The following is a 16,030-nucleotide window of genomic DNA, read 5'->3' on the forward strand; positions in this document are numbered from 1 at the left end:
CCTGGTCCTGTCTGCTCCTTTGCTGATTCCAGCTGGGTCTGAACAGGAGAGCATGGTGTATGCAAATGTTCATCAAACCTGGAAGTTTGTGGACATAAATTCCTGAAGCTGCACCTATGCCCCAAGGATAAAAGGGCCCCGGTACCATGAGAATTGCCCTTCTCAGATCCAGTGACCCCCTGCCTTCCACGGACAGGGCAGCATTGGCTCTTGCTCAGATTCTGTTAGTTTCTGTGCCCTTGGCGAGATCAACCAGAACTCAAACCTTTATAGGGTGGGTGGATGTGTGGCCTCTTCTGCAAAGCTGCGGACTCAAAGTTCCATAGCACAACACAAGGCTGCTCCTTGAACTCCCACAGATGTTAATTCTGATTATTCCTATTTCCCTTTGTGTTGTTACCCTCACTCTCTTATTCCTTATTCTTGATATTTACCAATCCTCTGTTTACTCTTAACCCTGTGTCCTTGGAAAATAAACACATTCTTCACACCAGTCAGACTGGCCATCATTAAAAAGTCTACAAATAATAAATGCTGGAGAGGGTGTGGAGAAAAGGGAACCCTCCTACATTACTGGTGGGAATGTAAGTTGGCAGAGCCACCAGGTAGAACAGTATTGAGATTCCCTAAAAAACTAAAAATAGAGTTACTATATGATCCTGCAATCCCATTCCTCGGCACATAACTCTAATTCAAAAAGTTACATGCGTCCCAATGTTCACAGCAGCACTATTTACAATAGGCAAGACATGGAAGCAACCTAAATGTCCATGGGCAGATGAATGGATAAAGAAAATGTGGTATATGTATACAATGGAATACTACTCAGCCATAAAAAGAATGGAATAATGCCATTTGCAGCAACATGGATGGACTTCAAGATTATCATACTAAGTGAAGTAAGTCAGAGAAAGACAAACATCATATGATGTCACTGATATGTGGACTCTAAAAAAATTACACATGTGAACTTATTTACAAAACAGAAATAGACTCACAAACCTAGAAAACAAATTTAGGGTTACCAAAGGGGAAAGGCGGGGGTAGGGATAAATTAGGAGTTTGGATTAATATATACATACTACCATATATAAAATAGGTAAACAACAAGAACCTACTGTGTAGCACAGGGAACTATATTGAATATTTTGTAATAACCTATAATGGAAAAGAATCTGAAAAGTTATATATATAAACTGAATCACTTTGCTGTACACTTGAAACTAACACAACATTGTAAATTAGCTATACTTCAATAAGAAAAAAATACACATTCTTCTCCCATGTTATCAGGGCAATTTATTCTCCCTCATCCTCCCTGAACAGCACTGTGGGAAGCTCTGTCTGTGTCTGCTTCCCGGTGAGCAATCTGAGCACAGGAACCTAGGTCTTTCTCAAGTTGTGCATCTACCATCTAGCGCTGTTTTCGGAACAAAGGAAGCCATTGATATGTGAAGCCAACGAAATTACACCATCAGGGCGAAGATCAGCTCGAAGTGACAAGAGTAGCTATTGAGGAGCTGACAAAGAATTTATACTCACATTTCAGTTCGAGTTTGATAAAATCCGTGTTCCCCAGATTTTCAAGAAACACTCCCCGGGGGATTAATGTTTTGAAGTAGAACGAGATGTCCGCGCTGGTTTCCCCTTGGAAAGTAGAGAAGTGCAGGTAGGATGATGGGTTTGGGAAAGAGGCAGCATTCCAGTAATTCCCTGTGAAAGGAGCAAAGAAAGAAAACAGGGTAATTTACACTTGATCATGGCAGTGATATAAAAGGTATGCATTTTCTGAGTTTTAATACATTTCCACTGACAGTAGCCCTTGTTTCTTCTCTGCCTGCTGAACAACACTGCACAAAATCCCCGCAAACATATCTTGACTTTCCAAAAGTTATATGTGGGTATGTATATAAAATATTTGATTAAGGACTGATAAACCCTACTAAGAGCAGTCCTGGAGGGGCTCTCAGGCGTATATGTCAGAAGAGGAGAAAATGGAGAGAGGCCCCTGGTTTCACGCGGTGGGTGGGTGTGGCTGGTTTGAACTCAGGCTTATGTTCGACGCAAGAAGCGCCCAGACTCGACCTAGAGGGACACACCCGCAAGGGGTCTTTGTTATTCTGCCCCTGCTTCTCATCTGCCTTTGCCTGGAGTGACCCGTGCCTGCTTCCGGCCAGCAGCCACTCAGACACCAGGGACAGGCGCAGCAGGAGTACAGCCGCGGCAGGCGCAGAAGCCCCGCGGAGCCAGGAGCTGAGGAAAGAGGTGGGGTGACAGGCCAGTCATCTCCCCACCCCTCCTGCTCCAAACCCCAGAGGCGAGTTGCTGTCAAGGGAGTGTCTCCTCCCCAGCCTCTTCCTCCCTGGGGACTCCAGGGGACACTCTGACCTGTGGGTGTTTTGGGGGGCGGGACTGCTGAGCTGAGCCCACCTGAGCGCTCACAATCAGCCTCTACCCTTGAACTCATGGGGTAGACACAGTTGTACCCGCCCCCCTCCCTACTCATTGCCTGGTAGTAGCCAGTGGCCCCAGGAGAAAGGCAGTTCACAGGGCAAAATACAAGCACCAAACTGGAGGACTCACATTCCATCAGAACAGATGGACCAAGAATTTAATATGATACCAAGAGCTTACTCCAGACTTTATCTCCAGGGGAGAGATTCCTTTAGAATGTGCACATTTCTGAGTACGTTTGCCAGCACAGCTAGGGACCGAAATACATGGATATGCTTTAAAACAGTTACTAAAGCCTTTACCTTTAATACTAAACCCATGTTAAAGTCACCAGGTGAGGTCCAAAATGGAGTCACTCTTGCTAAGCCCCAGGTCAGCAAAGCAAAACTTAACTGAGTTTCTGTGCTCCGCTCACCCAGAGAAGGAAGGCCCAGGCCACCCAGTCAACACTTGCCTGCTCGGCTCAAGGTACCTGACGCTCCAAGCCTTCCCTCTGCTCGTGTAAGCGGAGCATCCCTGCTTCAAGCACCAGCACACGGTCAGTGTAACTTCCTTGTTCCTGCTCCCTTCGGTCTGTAAACATCTCTCCTTGTACAGCTCTTTGGAGCTCCTTTCTCTCTGCTGGACTGGAGGCTGCCTGATTCATGAGCTGCTAACTGAAAGCCGACTAGACCAGAGCAGTAAACTGCCTGTGGAAAATGTTCTTTTAACATCTAAAATACATGTTTTTTTAAAAGTTGATTTTGCCATATCTTTCCTTCAAAGAACACAATGAATCAACTACATTTACTCTGTTAGTTTCTATCTACAATATTTTTTCCTTCCTTTTATGCAAATAATGCATACAGGCAATAAGTTCAACTGCTATTCTTAAATAGAGTTAACTTCGTGTTGGTACTGCTATGCTTATGCCATAAGTTCAAATTAAATATATAATGTTGCTATATTATGAGATATTAAAGTATCCTCATTTAATTAATTCCATAACATCTTACGGAAAAACCCAAATGAACTTTTTGGCCAACTCAATATAAGCAGTCAGTCAGTGCAAAGTATGTTTGTAAACGTCTCCATTAAGGTAAAACCAGTGGTGGTGGAGTCCACTGTTGAAGGTGTCCCAAAAGTCTTAGTGCAGTTTCAAGCTCTTTTTTAAAAAACTGCGATATCATAGCTTTCAGTAGGAGAAAAATAGACTGGTTTCCTCTTGGGAAGAAGGATGTGATATGATATTGGTTAGAAAAATACCTGAAAAGAAAGAATCTTAACCATGGTTTAAGTTTCTATCACCTGAGCTCTGAGCACTCTTCCCAGCTCAAGATCTGGCTTCAAGTCTGGTGAGAGGAGTTCAGTCACCTCTCCCAGCTAGCTGAAAATGAAGGTCTCTCAGATAACAGCTAAAGTTGCTACCCTGTCACCAATCAGAGTTCTAGGAGGGAATGAAGAGTCCCCAGGGCTGGCAGGATTCAGCTCACCTAATGGGTGAGAGAGCCTTTTAGCAACCTAGGAGCCGGCAAGGATCAGTCCCCAGCCACGTTTCAACCTGAAGGCAAAGCAATTCCATCTGTTTAGGCTGTATCCCCAGGACATAGATGTAATTAACATTTTAAAGTTTCAATCCAATCAAATGCATTCTTACTTTCTGAGGTGGTAATGTATTAACAGAAGGGCAGTTGTCTAAAATGATTCTAGAAAAAAGGAAAGCTAAAAGTAAAATATGTCAGTATTTATTTGAGGTCCGGCACTGGTTATTCAGACAGAAATATCCCCAGAGAGGAGAAGGACAGTTCAATCCGTTATTCTCATTTGCTGAAATATCCCTGCAGACCACAATTCCATTAGCTCTCATTCTATGCTCACTAAGCAACTCTGAATTAATTTGGTCTCTGGAATGAATATATTCACAGGGAAATTATGCCTTGTACAAATGGTGGTTATCAGTCATCATTCCGGAAATGTCTGGATGACCACATGACATCTTTGGAGTCGTCGCTTGTGGGCTGTCCCCAGTCTCTGGATGAATTGACTAAGTCCAGATTCTTGGCCAGCAACAGTGAGGACTCTACCTGGACCTGACTGATGGTGGCAGCTGAGGTATCCACGCTGGGGAGAGTCACTGGGACACAGGCAGAGGGGACCAGAAAGTCTATTTAGATTTTTAAAAACCTCACCATTTGAAATATTCACTTTAGTCATACTTGATAATGTACATAGTATATGAGTACAGTGGAGCATGGATAGAATTCATAAGTAAGCTTGTTGGGATGTGAGCTTAAAGGCTTTAGTGAGCGGGGGCAGAATAAGAAAGTTTGGGTGCTGCTGTTCCAGACCCTGATGAACTTCTGTGAGGCCTGTTCTGGTGAGTCTGTGGCCCAGTCTCCAGGATTTCTGGTTATAACAAAATAACATGAGCGCTTTTCCTAGTGCTCATTGCACCGCCTGATGCAAGGAGCTTATAGCATTATTACTGTTAGTTTATATTGCTCCCAGCTGACCGTAAGCTCCTTGAAAGCTGGGAGAAAACCATTTCATCTCTGCAACCTTTAGCTCCAGAACATATTAAGTACTCAATAAATAATTATTAAATCAATGGATAAATGAAACAGTTGGATAAGTTATATCCAATTCCACTCCATATGCAAAGTCCTCATGGGACAAAATCTACTTCATAGTAACCTGAGTATTAAAGATATTAAATAAATATAAATAAAAGCTAACGCTGCTTTAGCACCTACTATAACTGGACAACAGCCCCTGCTAGCACCCCATAATTTTCTTTATCCATGACTTAATTCCTATTATTCCCTATAGACCTTACTGAACGATGCCACGCATTTGCAAGACTGATGGGCTTATAACCTTAAGGTTGTTGAAATGGCTGCAATTTGTACTTGCTCTCAAGGTCAGCACTGCAAGGGTCAAGTGACACTGGACGAGCACACTAAGTTGGGAACGAGAGTCACTGGATGGCAAGCATGGTGCCACAGCAGGTGGCAGGACGGCCAGCGTGTACAGGCAGAGCGGGCAAGGATGGAAACTGAGAGGGAAAGTGCGAAGCAGAACAGAAGTAAACATCTGAGATGGGAGGGGCCAGTCCACAGTAACAGAACAACAAGGCAGGTGGAAAAGGGTGAGGGACCCATCCCAGGGCAGAGGCAATGGTCAGCAAAGGCTGAGCAAAACAGTTGGGGTGAGGTTGATGGTTCTACCAGCTTGAAAACCAGTTGGTCATGTGAGAAGCCTTTAAAGTACCTCTGGGCAAAGCCTGGACTCATCTCGGGAGGGCAGAGGAATCAGGGAGGTACCTTCAGCTGGTGCAGGAGAGTAGGGCTGGGCGGCGAACCCGGCCTTGCTGACACCCACCATCACTTCAAACCTCAGTCATTCGTAGAAAATGCAGTATCGTGCACTCATCCAAATTCTTTAACAGGCAATTACTTTAATCTCACCAGTGATAATTTAGCATGGGATTCTGACTTCAAAATTTCTAAGGATTTTTTTTGATGGGCAGCAATTAATTTTAAGCCTAATTTTAATTTCTAACATTGTATTACATGTACATGGTTTTAAAAGTCAAGTGGTGCTAGAAGGGATACAGAAAAATGCTGTTCCCTGCTCCACCCTCCCCCTAGCAAACCCAATTTCTTAGTGACAATTCTTTTTGTATCCTTGTATTTCTAAAATCTACCTGTGTAGATATTTATTAATATATGCATTTTAAACAGTCTCTACTGACTTTCCTGGATGCCAGATGAGAACCGAGCATTTTTACAAGCCCACCTCCCTATTTCCTTTCTCCATATTCTCCCCAAATAGCAAAATCACAGATTTGGGAGTATGTTGAAATTCAATATTTACATTTTTAGGACTATTTAAGTATTATTCACTAATGAGCCAAGTAGTGAAATCTAATTATGTTTTCTTTTTGTGTACAATGTTTTGTTTCTCTAGAATTGAGTTACCTATTTTTTTTCATTTACCTAGTTTTCCATCTGTCATGAATTCTTTACAAATTCTCCAACACACCTGAAAAGCTCTTCTCAAAAATTTCTGACATTCGATACATCAGGCAATCCAGCAGTCACATTTTTGTGACATCCTGTGACAGGATGGGGCATCCTGTGACAGCCCTTCATTCTTCTGCCACTGTCCACGCTGGTTCTTCTCATGGCCTGGGACCGCCTTCTTGCCCTTATTGCAGGGGCTTCCTTTTGTGCCTCTTCAGTATTAAACCTCCCAATTCCTGGGTCTCTCTGAATTTGGGTGACCCCTCTTTCTGGATCTACACCCTCATTTTCATGGAGCACATTCTCAAGTAGCTTCTTGAGAAAAGGGATGTGTGAAGTCAACCTCCTAAATCCCTGCTCTTCTGAAGAGTCATTATTCTGCTTTCACATGTAGTTGAGACACTCCAGAAAATTATTTCCCCGGGGAATTTTAAAGGCATTTCTCCACTATCTTCAAGCTCTCAGTGTCGCTGTTGAGAAAGCTAATGCTTTCTGATCACTACATCGTTCACATAACTGATGGGGTTCAGGACGTGCTACCCCAAAATACGGCACCTTGGGAGACTGAGTGTTTCCAGCTGAAGTGATGTGGGCAATGCCAGGTGCAGGAGGGCTTTCTGGGCTCCCGCTGAAGCAGGACAGGAGACTCTCGTGTGAAGTGCCCTCCTTCCCCAGAGGACAGGCGCATCCTCACCTCCAAAGAGAACGGGGCAGAGAGGCATCCGAGGAACAGGCCTTGCAAGGTTGCCTCCACTCGGCTCACACTCTGTCCTGTCCCGTCTTTCCATGACTTTCTACCCTTCATCTAACGGAGCAGCAAAACACTGAGGTTTAACCATTTCTTTGGGTCTTCATTTCCTCATGAAGGTTCCTGTATCATGTAAAACTTAAATACATTTGTATGCTTTTTTCCTGTTAAGTAAACCCAGCCAGGACCCCTAGAGGATCGAGGGAAAATTCCTTCTCCTGCGTTACTCATATTTTTTCCTCTCTGGAAGCTTTGAGAATCTTTCCTTTAACTCCCTTAATTGAAAGTTCATACCATCAATGGCCTTGATGTGGCTCTTTTCCCACATCAGGTCTGGACTTTGATAGTTTCTCCTAATCCCCTTTCTCAGGCACCTGTTAGTTTTATATTTATCTGTCTTTCTTTTGCCCCTTTGCATTCCTAATTTTGATCTTTTTTCTTTGTGTTCGACTTCCTTGGACATTCCTTCAGCTTTATTTCCAACACTGCTATTGTCTTTTTATTTCAGCAATCATATTTCAAATTTCCAAGTATTATTTCTTGTTCTCTGACAGTCCTCATTTTTAAAGCGGGCTGTTGTGGGTTCTGTTCAGTTTTGGATGCAGTATCTTACCTGTCCGAGAATGTTAATTTAATTATTGAAAGTGTCCTTCTGTCTTCTGCGTTGTCTCCATTTCTTCAGAGGTCCCCTTTCCTGCCCCATTGCTAGTTCGGGCTCCCTCTTCACGTTACCTTCAGTGGCTGGTGAGTCTTCCTATGCACTCACACTGAACAGTGAAGGTCTAGACAGCTGCCCGGCTGCCCCGTGAGTGTGTGTGTCTGGGAGTGGTGGTGATTTGCTGGCCAGTGGGCTTCACCACAACGAGGAGAGCTCCCTGTCCTGTTGAAGGGCCCCCAAGTGTCAGTATCTGTGGCCTTTCATTTTTTGGTCACAGATCATTCAGTCTCTTGAGAGAAGGGCCCTCCAGTTTCATGAGGTGTATGCGTGCGGTGGTCAGTGTTCCGGGACGCTTACATAGATTTCCATGTTTTTGTTCTGTTTTAATGAAGGCGTTCCCCCCCACCTTCTTTGGTGCCTCCTGTCTGGAGTGGAAACCTCTCACCTCCCACGTGGGTAGAATAGTACAGTCACCAGAGTGTGGGAGGAGGCGAAGTTGGTTCTAACCGATGTTTACGCAGACTTTTAACCAATCCTGTTCTGAGCCTCCCCTTCCCCCAGCCTTTGGTGACTCCAACTCCTGAACTTTGTGGAATTCCTCAGCTTTCATCTGCCCATCAGCAGTCTGGACTTACCGACATTCTTGTACCGTCAGCAAGGAAGCAAGTGAACGTGTGATACGCTGAGGTTCCCTCTGGGTGGTGCTGAGGATGCAGTGTGGGGGACATAGGGAACACAGCAGGTGACCTCAGGGGGTGGCGCTGGCCTGTCTGTTACTTGGTGAAGCTGCCATGTGCCGGTCCACGTGCAGGCTCCAGAATCAGACAGTCCGGCTCTATCACCCTCGCCCACCGGGCAACTCTGGACAGATTTCTTATCTTCTTAAATCTCAGTGTCCTCATTTGTACAACGGAATAACATTGGAACCTCTTTTAAAGATGGTTGGGAATCACAGCACATCATTCATGAAATGTGCTTAGCAGGGCGCTGAGCACAAGATAACTGTTCAGCGCACGGTATTATCCACCACAAAACGGGGGGCTTCGGTGTCACGTTCACTCACTGTCCAGGGCTTGGCCAAGGAGCGGGGAGGCTGGGAGAGGAGCTCCCTTCTTTTGACGTGTGACCCGATGCCCTGAGCGTCTCCTGAGCCCACTTCTCCACAGGGGAGGCAGCAAACAGCCCAGGCAGACCCAGCGCTCACCCACAACCCCGGGCCCTCCGGCGGCCGGCGTGTCCCTGCCCCGCACCCGGCTGCCTTTTGTCCTGTTCTCCTCTTTCCTCACTCCTCTGCTCCCCTTTCACTGGCTGTCAAGGCTGTGCGCTCCCACTTTCTTTGTCTCCTTATTGACTTAAAAAAAAATGTCCATTCAGGACACACAAACGAGAATTCTCCTTGAGCCCTGGCACCATGATAGAGGGTTTTGTAGAGAAGCCATTGCATAAAAATCTGATGAAAGGAGTGACTGAGCAACTAAGAAACTAGAGTTATCCAAACACTATAAACAGGTTCATTTGAACGAAGGTGACCAGAGACACACGATGGGCAGAGACGGGGACGAGAAGCTGCACGAGGCTGCACCTCGAAGTGTCCGCCCCTGCTGTCCTTCCTTCCTCCTCAGAGGGGACACAGGTAATCAGGAAAAGGTGACAAAGCAGTGGGTGCAAGAGCTGGCACTAGCCCGACGTGGAGAAGACTGCGCGTGGCTCTCCCGGGTGTGGTTCAGTGGGGTGTGTGGCCTGGATGCCAGTGGATGCTCCCATCCTCTCCCAGACGCGGCAATTTCTCCAGAGTCACCAAATGGCCCAGCACTGGAACTGCACCGAGAAGCGTATCTACAGCTTCTGGTTAAAGCGGCAAGCACTTTCCAATGTAAGTACTAGCTCTGAGGAGACTAATTACTCTGAAAATTTTTAGTGACCCAAAGGTTAGAAAATTGGAGTATTCTTTGAGTTATGTAATGAGGCTTCTATTGTTTACTATGGCTGGGTGCTATTTACAACAATAAACCAGATGGCTTCATTTGCATGCAGATTTGAGTCTATTTGTAGAGGTGGCCTTATGGGTAGAAAAAAATTACTTCCTTAATTAAACCATTTTGTGCATTCAGGAGAGGTAAACGTAGCTTTGTTCTGCTCTCAGCCTCATTTTATAGGGCGAGCTCAACTCAGAACCAAGGGCTGCAAGTTAAGATCTGCCCTGGACTCAGCCATTCCCTCTGCAGTGTTTCATCCTCTCCAGCATGCAGTTTCCAAGGCTACAACCGAAAAGGGTGATATTATAACCTTGTGAGAGGAGTCAACAATATAAAGTTTTCACCCTGTGTCTGTGACTTGGTTCCTTTGGGCAAGAATGGGGATGGGGCCACACATAGAAAAACAATATGACACTAGCAATGAAATATCCGAAAGAGAAATTAAGGAAAAGATCCCATTTACCATCATACCAAAAAGAATAAAATACCTAGGAGTAAACCTACCTAAGGAGGCAAAAGGCCTGTACTCTGAAAACTATAGGACGCTGATGAAAGAAATTAAAGACCACACAAACAGATGGAAAGATATACTGTGTTCTTGGATTGGAAGAATCAATACTGTTAAAATGACCATACTACCCAGGGCAATCTATAGATTCAATGTAATCCCTATCAAATTACCAATGGCATTTTTCACAGAACTGGAACAAAAATTTTTCTAATTTGTATGGAAACACAAAAGACCCCAAATAGCCAAAACAATCTTGAGAAAGAAGAATGGAGCTGGAGGAATCATGCTCCCTGACTTCAGACTATACTGCAAAGCTACAGTCATCGAAACAGTGTGATACTGGCACAAAAACAGACACATAGATCAATGGAACAGAATAAAGAGCCCAGAAATAAATCTGTACACTTATGGTCAATTAATCTATGACAAACAAGGTAAGAATATACAATGGAGAAAAGACAGTCTCTTCAACAAGTGGTGCTAGGAAAACTGGACAGCTACATGTAAAAGAGTGAAATTAGAACATTCTCTAACACCATGTATAAAAATAAACTCAAAATGGATTAAAGACCTAAATGTAAGACTGAATACTATAAAACTCTTAGAGGAAAACATAGGCAGAACACTCTTTGACATACATTGCAGCAATATTATTTTTGGATCCTTCTCCTAGAGTAATGGAAACAAAAGCAAAAATAAACAAATGGGACCTAATGAAACTTAAAAGCTTTTGCATGGCAAAGGAAACCATAAACAAAATGAAAAGACAACCTATGGAATGGGAGAAAATATTTGCAAACGATGTGACTGACAAGGGTTTAATTTCCAAAATATACAAACAGCTTGTGTTGCTCAATATAAAAAACAAAAACAAACAACAAACAACCCAAGCACAATATGGGCAGGAGACCTAAATAGACATTTCTCCAAAGAAGACATACAGATGGCCAATAGGCACATGAAAAGATGCTCAATGCTGCTAATTATTAGAGAAATGCAAATCAAAACTACAGTGAGGTACCACTTCACAGTGGTCAGAATGGCCATCATCAAAATGTCTACAAATAATGAATGCTGGAGAGGGTGTGGAGAAAAGGGAACCCTCCTACACTGTTGGTGGGAATGTACATTGGCGCAGCCACTATGGAGAAGAGTATGGAGGTTCCTCAAAAAACTAAAAATAGAGTTACCATATGATCCTGCAATCCCCTCTTGGGCATATATTTGGAGACATGAAAATTCTAATTTGAAAAGATACACACACCCCAATGTTCACTGCAGCACTATTTACAATAGTCAATACATAGAAGCAACCTAAGTGTCCATCCACAGCTGAATGGATAAAGAAGATGTGGTATATACACAATGGAGTATTACACAGCCATAAAGAAGAATGAAATAATGGAATTTGCAGTAACATGGATGGACCTAGAGATTATCATACTAAGTGAAGTAAGTCAGACAAAAAAAAGACAAATATCATACGATATTGCTTATATGTGGAATCTAAAATAAAACTTATTTACAAAACAGAAATAGACCCACAGACACAGAAAACAAACTTATGGTTACCAAAGGGGAAAGCCAGGGGGAGGGATAAATTAGGTGTTTGGGATAAACAGATACACACTACTATATATAAAATAGATAAACAGCAGGGACCTACTGTATAGCACAGGGAACTATACTCAACATTTTGTAATAACCTATAATGGAAAAGAATCTGACATATATATGAGTCACTTTGCTGTACTCCTGAATCATTGTAAATCAACTATACTTCAATTAAAAACATTTTAAAAAGAGTATGATCGGGAAACCCCAAAGGTCATGATGCTCACTTGGGGAGCTTTCTGCACTGCTGTGAGCTGACCGATAGCTAGACTGGGTATGTGTGTGATAAAACTGAATTGCTCTCAATTAGTCATGAAAACTCACATACCAAATCCATTAATGGTACATTTAAACACAACGGTACAGGGACTTCCCTGGTGGCACAGTGGTTAAGACTCTGTGCTCCCAATGCAAGGGGCCCAGGTTTGATCTCTGGCCAGGGAACTAGATCCCACATGCATGCCGCAGCTGAGAGTTCACATGCCACAACTAAGGAGCCGGTGAGACTCAACTAAGGAGCCCGTGAGCCTCAACTAAGGAGCCCATGAGCTGCAACTAAAGAGCCCGCCTGCCGCAATGAAAGGAACCCACGTGCAACAACTAAGGAGCAGGTGAGCCACAACGAGGGAGCCCATCTGCCACAACTAAGACCCAGTGCAACCAAATAAATAAATAAATAAATAATTTAAAATATAAACGTTAACGGTACTTAAGAGGTCATTCTATTTCCTTTCGAATGCTTGAAACAGCTGTGTGTGCTTGGGTGTTTGGAGGTGGGGAGCAGGTCTAAGTTCTCCTGTAAAGCTCTTCAGGGTCTCCACCTTAGATCCCTAAATCTCCTCAAACTTTCCTTACTGGGTCTATGGGTTATTCCTGAATTATCCTAAGTATACCGAGGTTCAAATTAAAAATTAATAACCGGAACTGGAGAAATGAATAACTAGGTATGTGTGTAATGGAAGCACGTGGGCTTCCTGCTCTTGGGTAAACCCCAAAGGTTTCTGTGTGATTGATTCCAAAGAATGAGGGAATAGCAAGACTTAATCTCTCATATTCCTGTGAGTAAGGGATTGCAGGAAGATCTATTTGATATAGCAAAAATAAAACTTTGTAGAACAAATTTATATCCACTACATGCAGGTTGGTATGGAAAATATTTAACATGTACTATATGTAGTACACTGAAATGGCCATGAGAGGGTGACTGCAGATTGCCCACCTTTTAAAGCCTTGTGTGTCCCCGGCATGAATCCTCTGCCTTTCTTTCTTTTCCTGAGTGATTTCCTACACTTTCATCATTTTAAGTACTAACCTTAGGTCAATGATTCTCAAATTTATGCATATGGGTACATCTCTAGTGTGAGTTTAAGATTAACATACGCATTTCTTACTAGACAACTTTACCTTGATTTACAAGTACCTCAAACTCTAAATGACTGAAAGTGAACACATATTTCTTCCAAATTAACTCAACTTGCAGTATTCTCCACTTTGGAACTGTTTCTACTTTGCCACCTAAGCCAGAAACATGGGAGTCATTGCTGGGTATGCAATCCACCCCCAAGGCCTGGCAATGGCCCCTCTGAAATATCCTGCGGTGTGTTCCTCCTCTCTACTCTTTCCGCTGCCTTGGCTCGGCCGTCATCTCTGCCTGAATCCTGCACTAACTTTTGGTTCTGCTTCCAGTGTTGGGATCTCATATCCATTCTTTACAAAGCCAACAGCGAAATCTCTCTAATGCACAACTGACTGTGTCACTCTTGTGAGCAAAAGCCCTAATGGTTCCAAATGCCTCCGGAATGCACTGCAAGCTCCCTGATGTGGCATATGAACCCAGTTTCTCTAGCCTCTTTTCTCCCTACCCCTCACCTTAGAATGTAAGCTCCACCACGTGCAGCTGCCCGGTTTCCACTGACCGCAGTGCTGGTATGGACTCATCTCTATTTGCATAGTTTCCTCCTTTTGGATTATCCTTTTCTCCATCTGTTCCTCTCCCATCCTCCCAACTCACCCACTGCAGCTGGCCTGACTCCTTCTCGTCCTTTAAGGCTCAGTTCAGGTGTCCCCTCCCCAGGTGGGTGCAATGCACTTTCCCTGAGCTCCTGTGACATCTTGAATCTATCATTGTGCCCAACTAAAAGTATTACTATAATTACTTTCCTATGTTCTCCTCCTCTGCTAGGCTGTGAATTTCAGAGAGCAGAGATCATATTTTCTCTTTCTTTCTCCCTGTAGTATGCAGCCTGACACACAGAGGTGATCAGTATGTGTTTCTTGAGTAAGTGAAAAAATGTTTTTCTAAAAATAATTTGCAGCACTGATAACCCCACTACCAGTTATTACCACTTCTTGATGTGACCATCTGCAAAGCCGACCTTCTACAGTTTCAGAATTGGAGTTATTTAGCCCACAGGGACAGAAGCTTTTCTAGGTTTGGCATTATTTATTTGGACGTCTAGGCACATTCAGTATTTCCCTTCTTGGAGATCTGATGTGCACAGAGGTCACTTCTGTCTTTACTAGGTTTCCCTTTGCTGTCCACCTCCTCGTATCTTTTTCTCTCTTGGTATAATTTTAATTCATGGTCTCATACCATTAAGCTCCATTTCATGGTCCGCCCTGCTGTCAGGAAGGATGGTCCTGGCAGGACAGTAAAGACGGCCGCGCGCGTAGGCACCTTCGGCCACTGTGCAGAGAAGGAGGCTATAACGAGAGTGGCCCTTCCGTATTGATAAACTACAAAACCCCCAGAACCCCACAGCCATAGGAAAACAGATTTTATATCAAATCCATTAGGTGAGTAAAATGTGGAAAAAAGCCGCCCATTTCAGCAGAATGGTAGATGTGAACATCGGAAACTGCTCTACCTGGCAGACTAATGGATTGCTACGATGTGTACAATTATGCTACACAAATCAAAGTTTCTTGTTGGTGCTTCTTTTCATTACAGGAAATAAAAAGATTCACACGTCCTATTCATCGATAACTGTCATTTTCCTACTGAAAACTGCCACGGTCCTCGTGTCTTCAGGAATGGGCTCAGTAAAGCGACCACACAACCCACGACGCAAAGTGAAGGAGAGGAGCAAAGGAATGTCAGCTTTTGACACCTGTTCTCTAATTATATATAAATAAGCCTGTTTGTAAATTAGAGAAATAGCTCCTTGGTCACAAGATCGTGGTAACGAGGTAAAGCGACAGTGGCATGCAGAAGCATTATGAAACACCAAAGAACCATGAAGAGGCAAAAAATTCCTTTGTGCCTCTATTTAGTAACAATGATAGAAAACGAACATGTATTTCTATGTATGTAGGAGCCGGATAATTGGTTTGGATTTATACATAACATGCTGTAGTTTCTTGCCAACTCATAAAACAAAACTATAAGATAAAACTCAGGAAGAAAGAAGCACAGTTGAAAGAAAGCCTGAAAACAAATCCCATTCAGTGGCTAAGTGAAAATAATTTCTAATATGAACGTGAATAGTGCATCAAAGCTGAAATAAGCAGTCAGATATTAAGGATAAAAAGAACACACTGAGAACACGATTCATTTTGTGATTGTGATTCTTTGCTGTTGTTTTCGTAGTGTGAGGCTTGGGTGTGTAGACACTGAGCTTTGGTCTGATCACCGGAGTAACGATTGCAAAGTGGAATTCAAGCTGATTGTAGAGGACACATATTGGTCTGTGATTATGTAAGACTGCAGGAGTTTTAGAACTTTGTGTCACATAGTTAAAACAGATAATAAAGTGAGTGCAATGGCATCCAATATGTTGATTTAGGACAGTGTTAATTTCAAAGGAATCTGGGAATTTGTATGAGGGCAGGACGGACGGCCTGAGTGGTGACCAGATGCCGAAGTGGCTTGAAGGGTGAATAGCGGGATCCCCAGCAGGTGCTGCTGAGTGTGTGGTTATCACACCCCGAGGGCACGTGCCAACTGCACCGAGGGTCCAACTGGGCTGCAGCATAAAATATGTTCACCGAATGCAGAGGTACTGCTGCAGTCCCACGTGGCAGAACCTCACTCCACATTTATTGAGCGAAATGTGGTACAAAAGT

At 43.6% G+C, this 16,030-nt stretch overlaps 1 protein-coding gene across 2 annotated transcripts in view; it reads right to left on the reverse strand.

The window, feature by feature from the left end:
• The window catches only part of CNTNAP2 (contactin associated protein 2), a 2,064,798-nt gene that overhangs the window by 271,821 nt on the left and 1,776,947 nt on the right, over nucleotides 1-16,030 (reverse strand). For both annotated transcript variants that reach the window (XM_036864011.1, XM_036864010.1), the window contains exon 17: nucleotides 1,543-1,713. In XM_036864011.1, coding sequence (XP_036719906.1) covers nucleotides 1,543-1,713 — 171 coding nt within the window. The remainder of the gene's footprint in view (nucleotides 1-1,542; nucleotides 1,714-16,030) is intronic.

Source organism: Balaenoptera musculus, chromosome 9 (genome assembly GCF_009873245.2).
Source record: "Balaenoptera musculus isolate JJ_BM4_2016_0621 chromosome 9, mBalMus1.pri.v3, whole genome shotgun sequence".
NCBI classification, from domain to species: domain Eukaryota; kingdom Metazoa; phylum Chordata; class Mammalia; order Artiodactyla; family Balaenopteridae; genus Balaenoptera; species Balaenoptera musculus.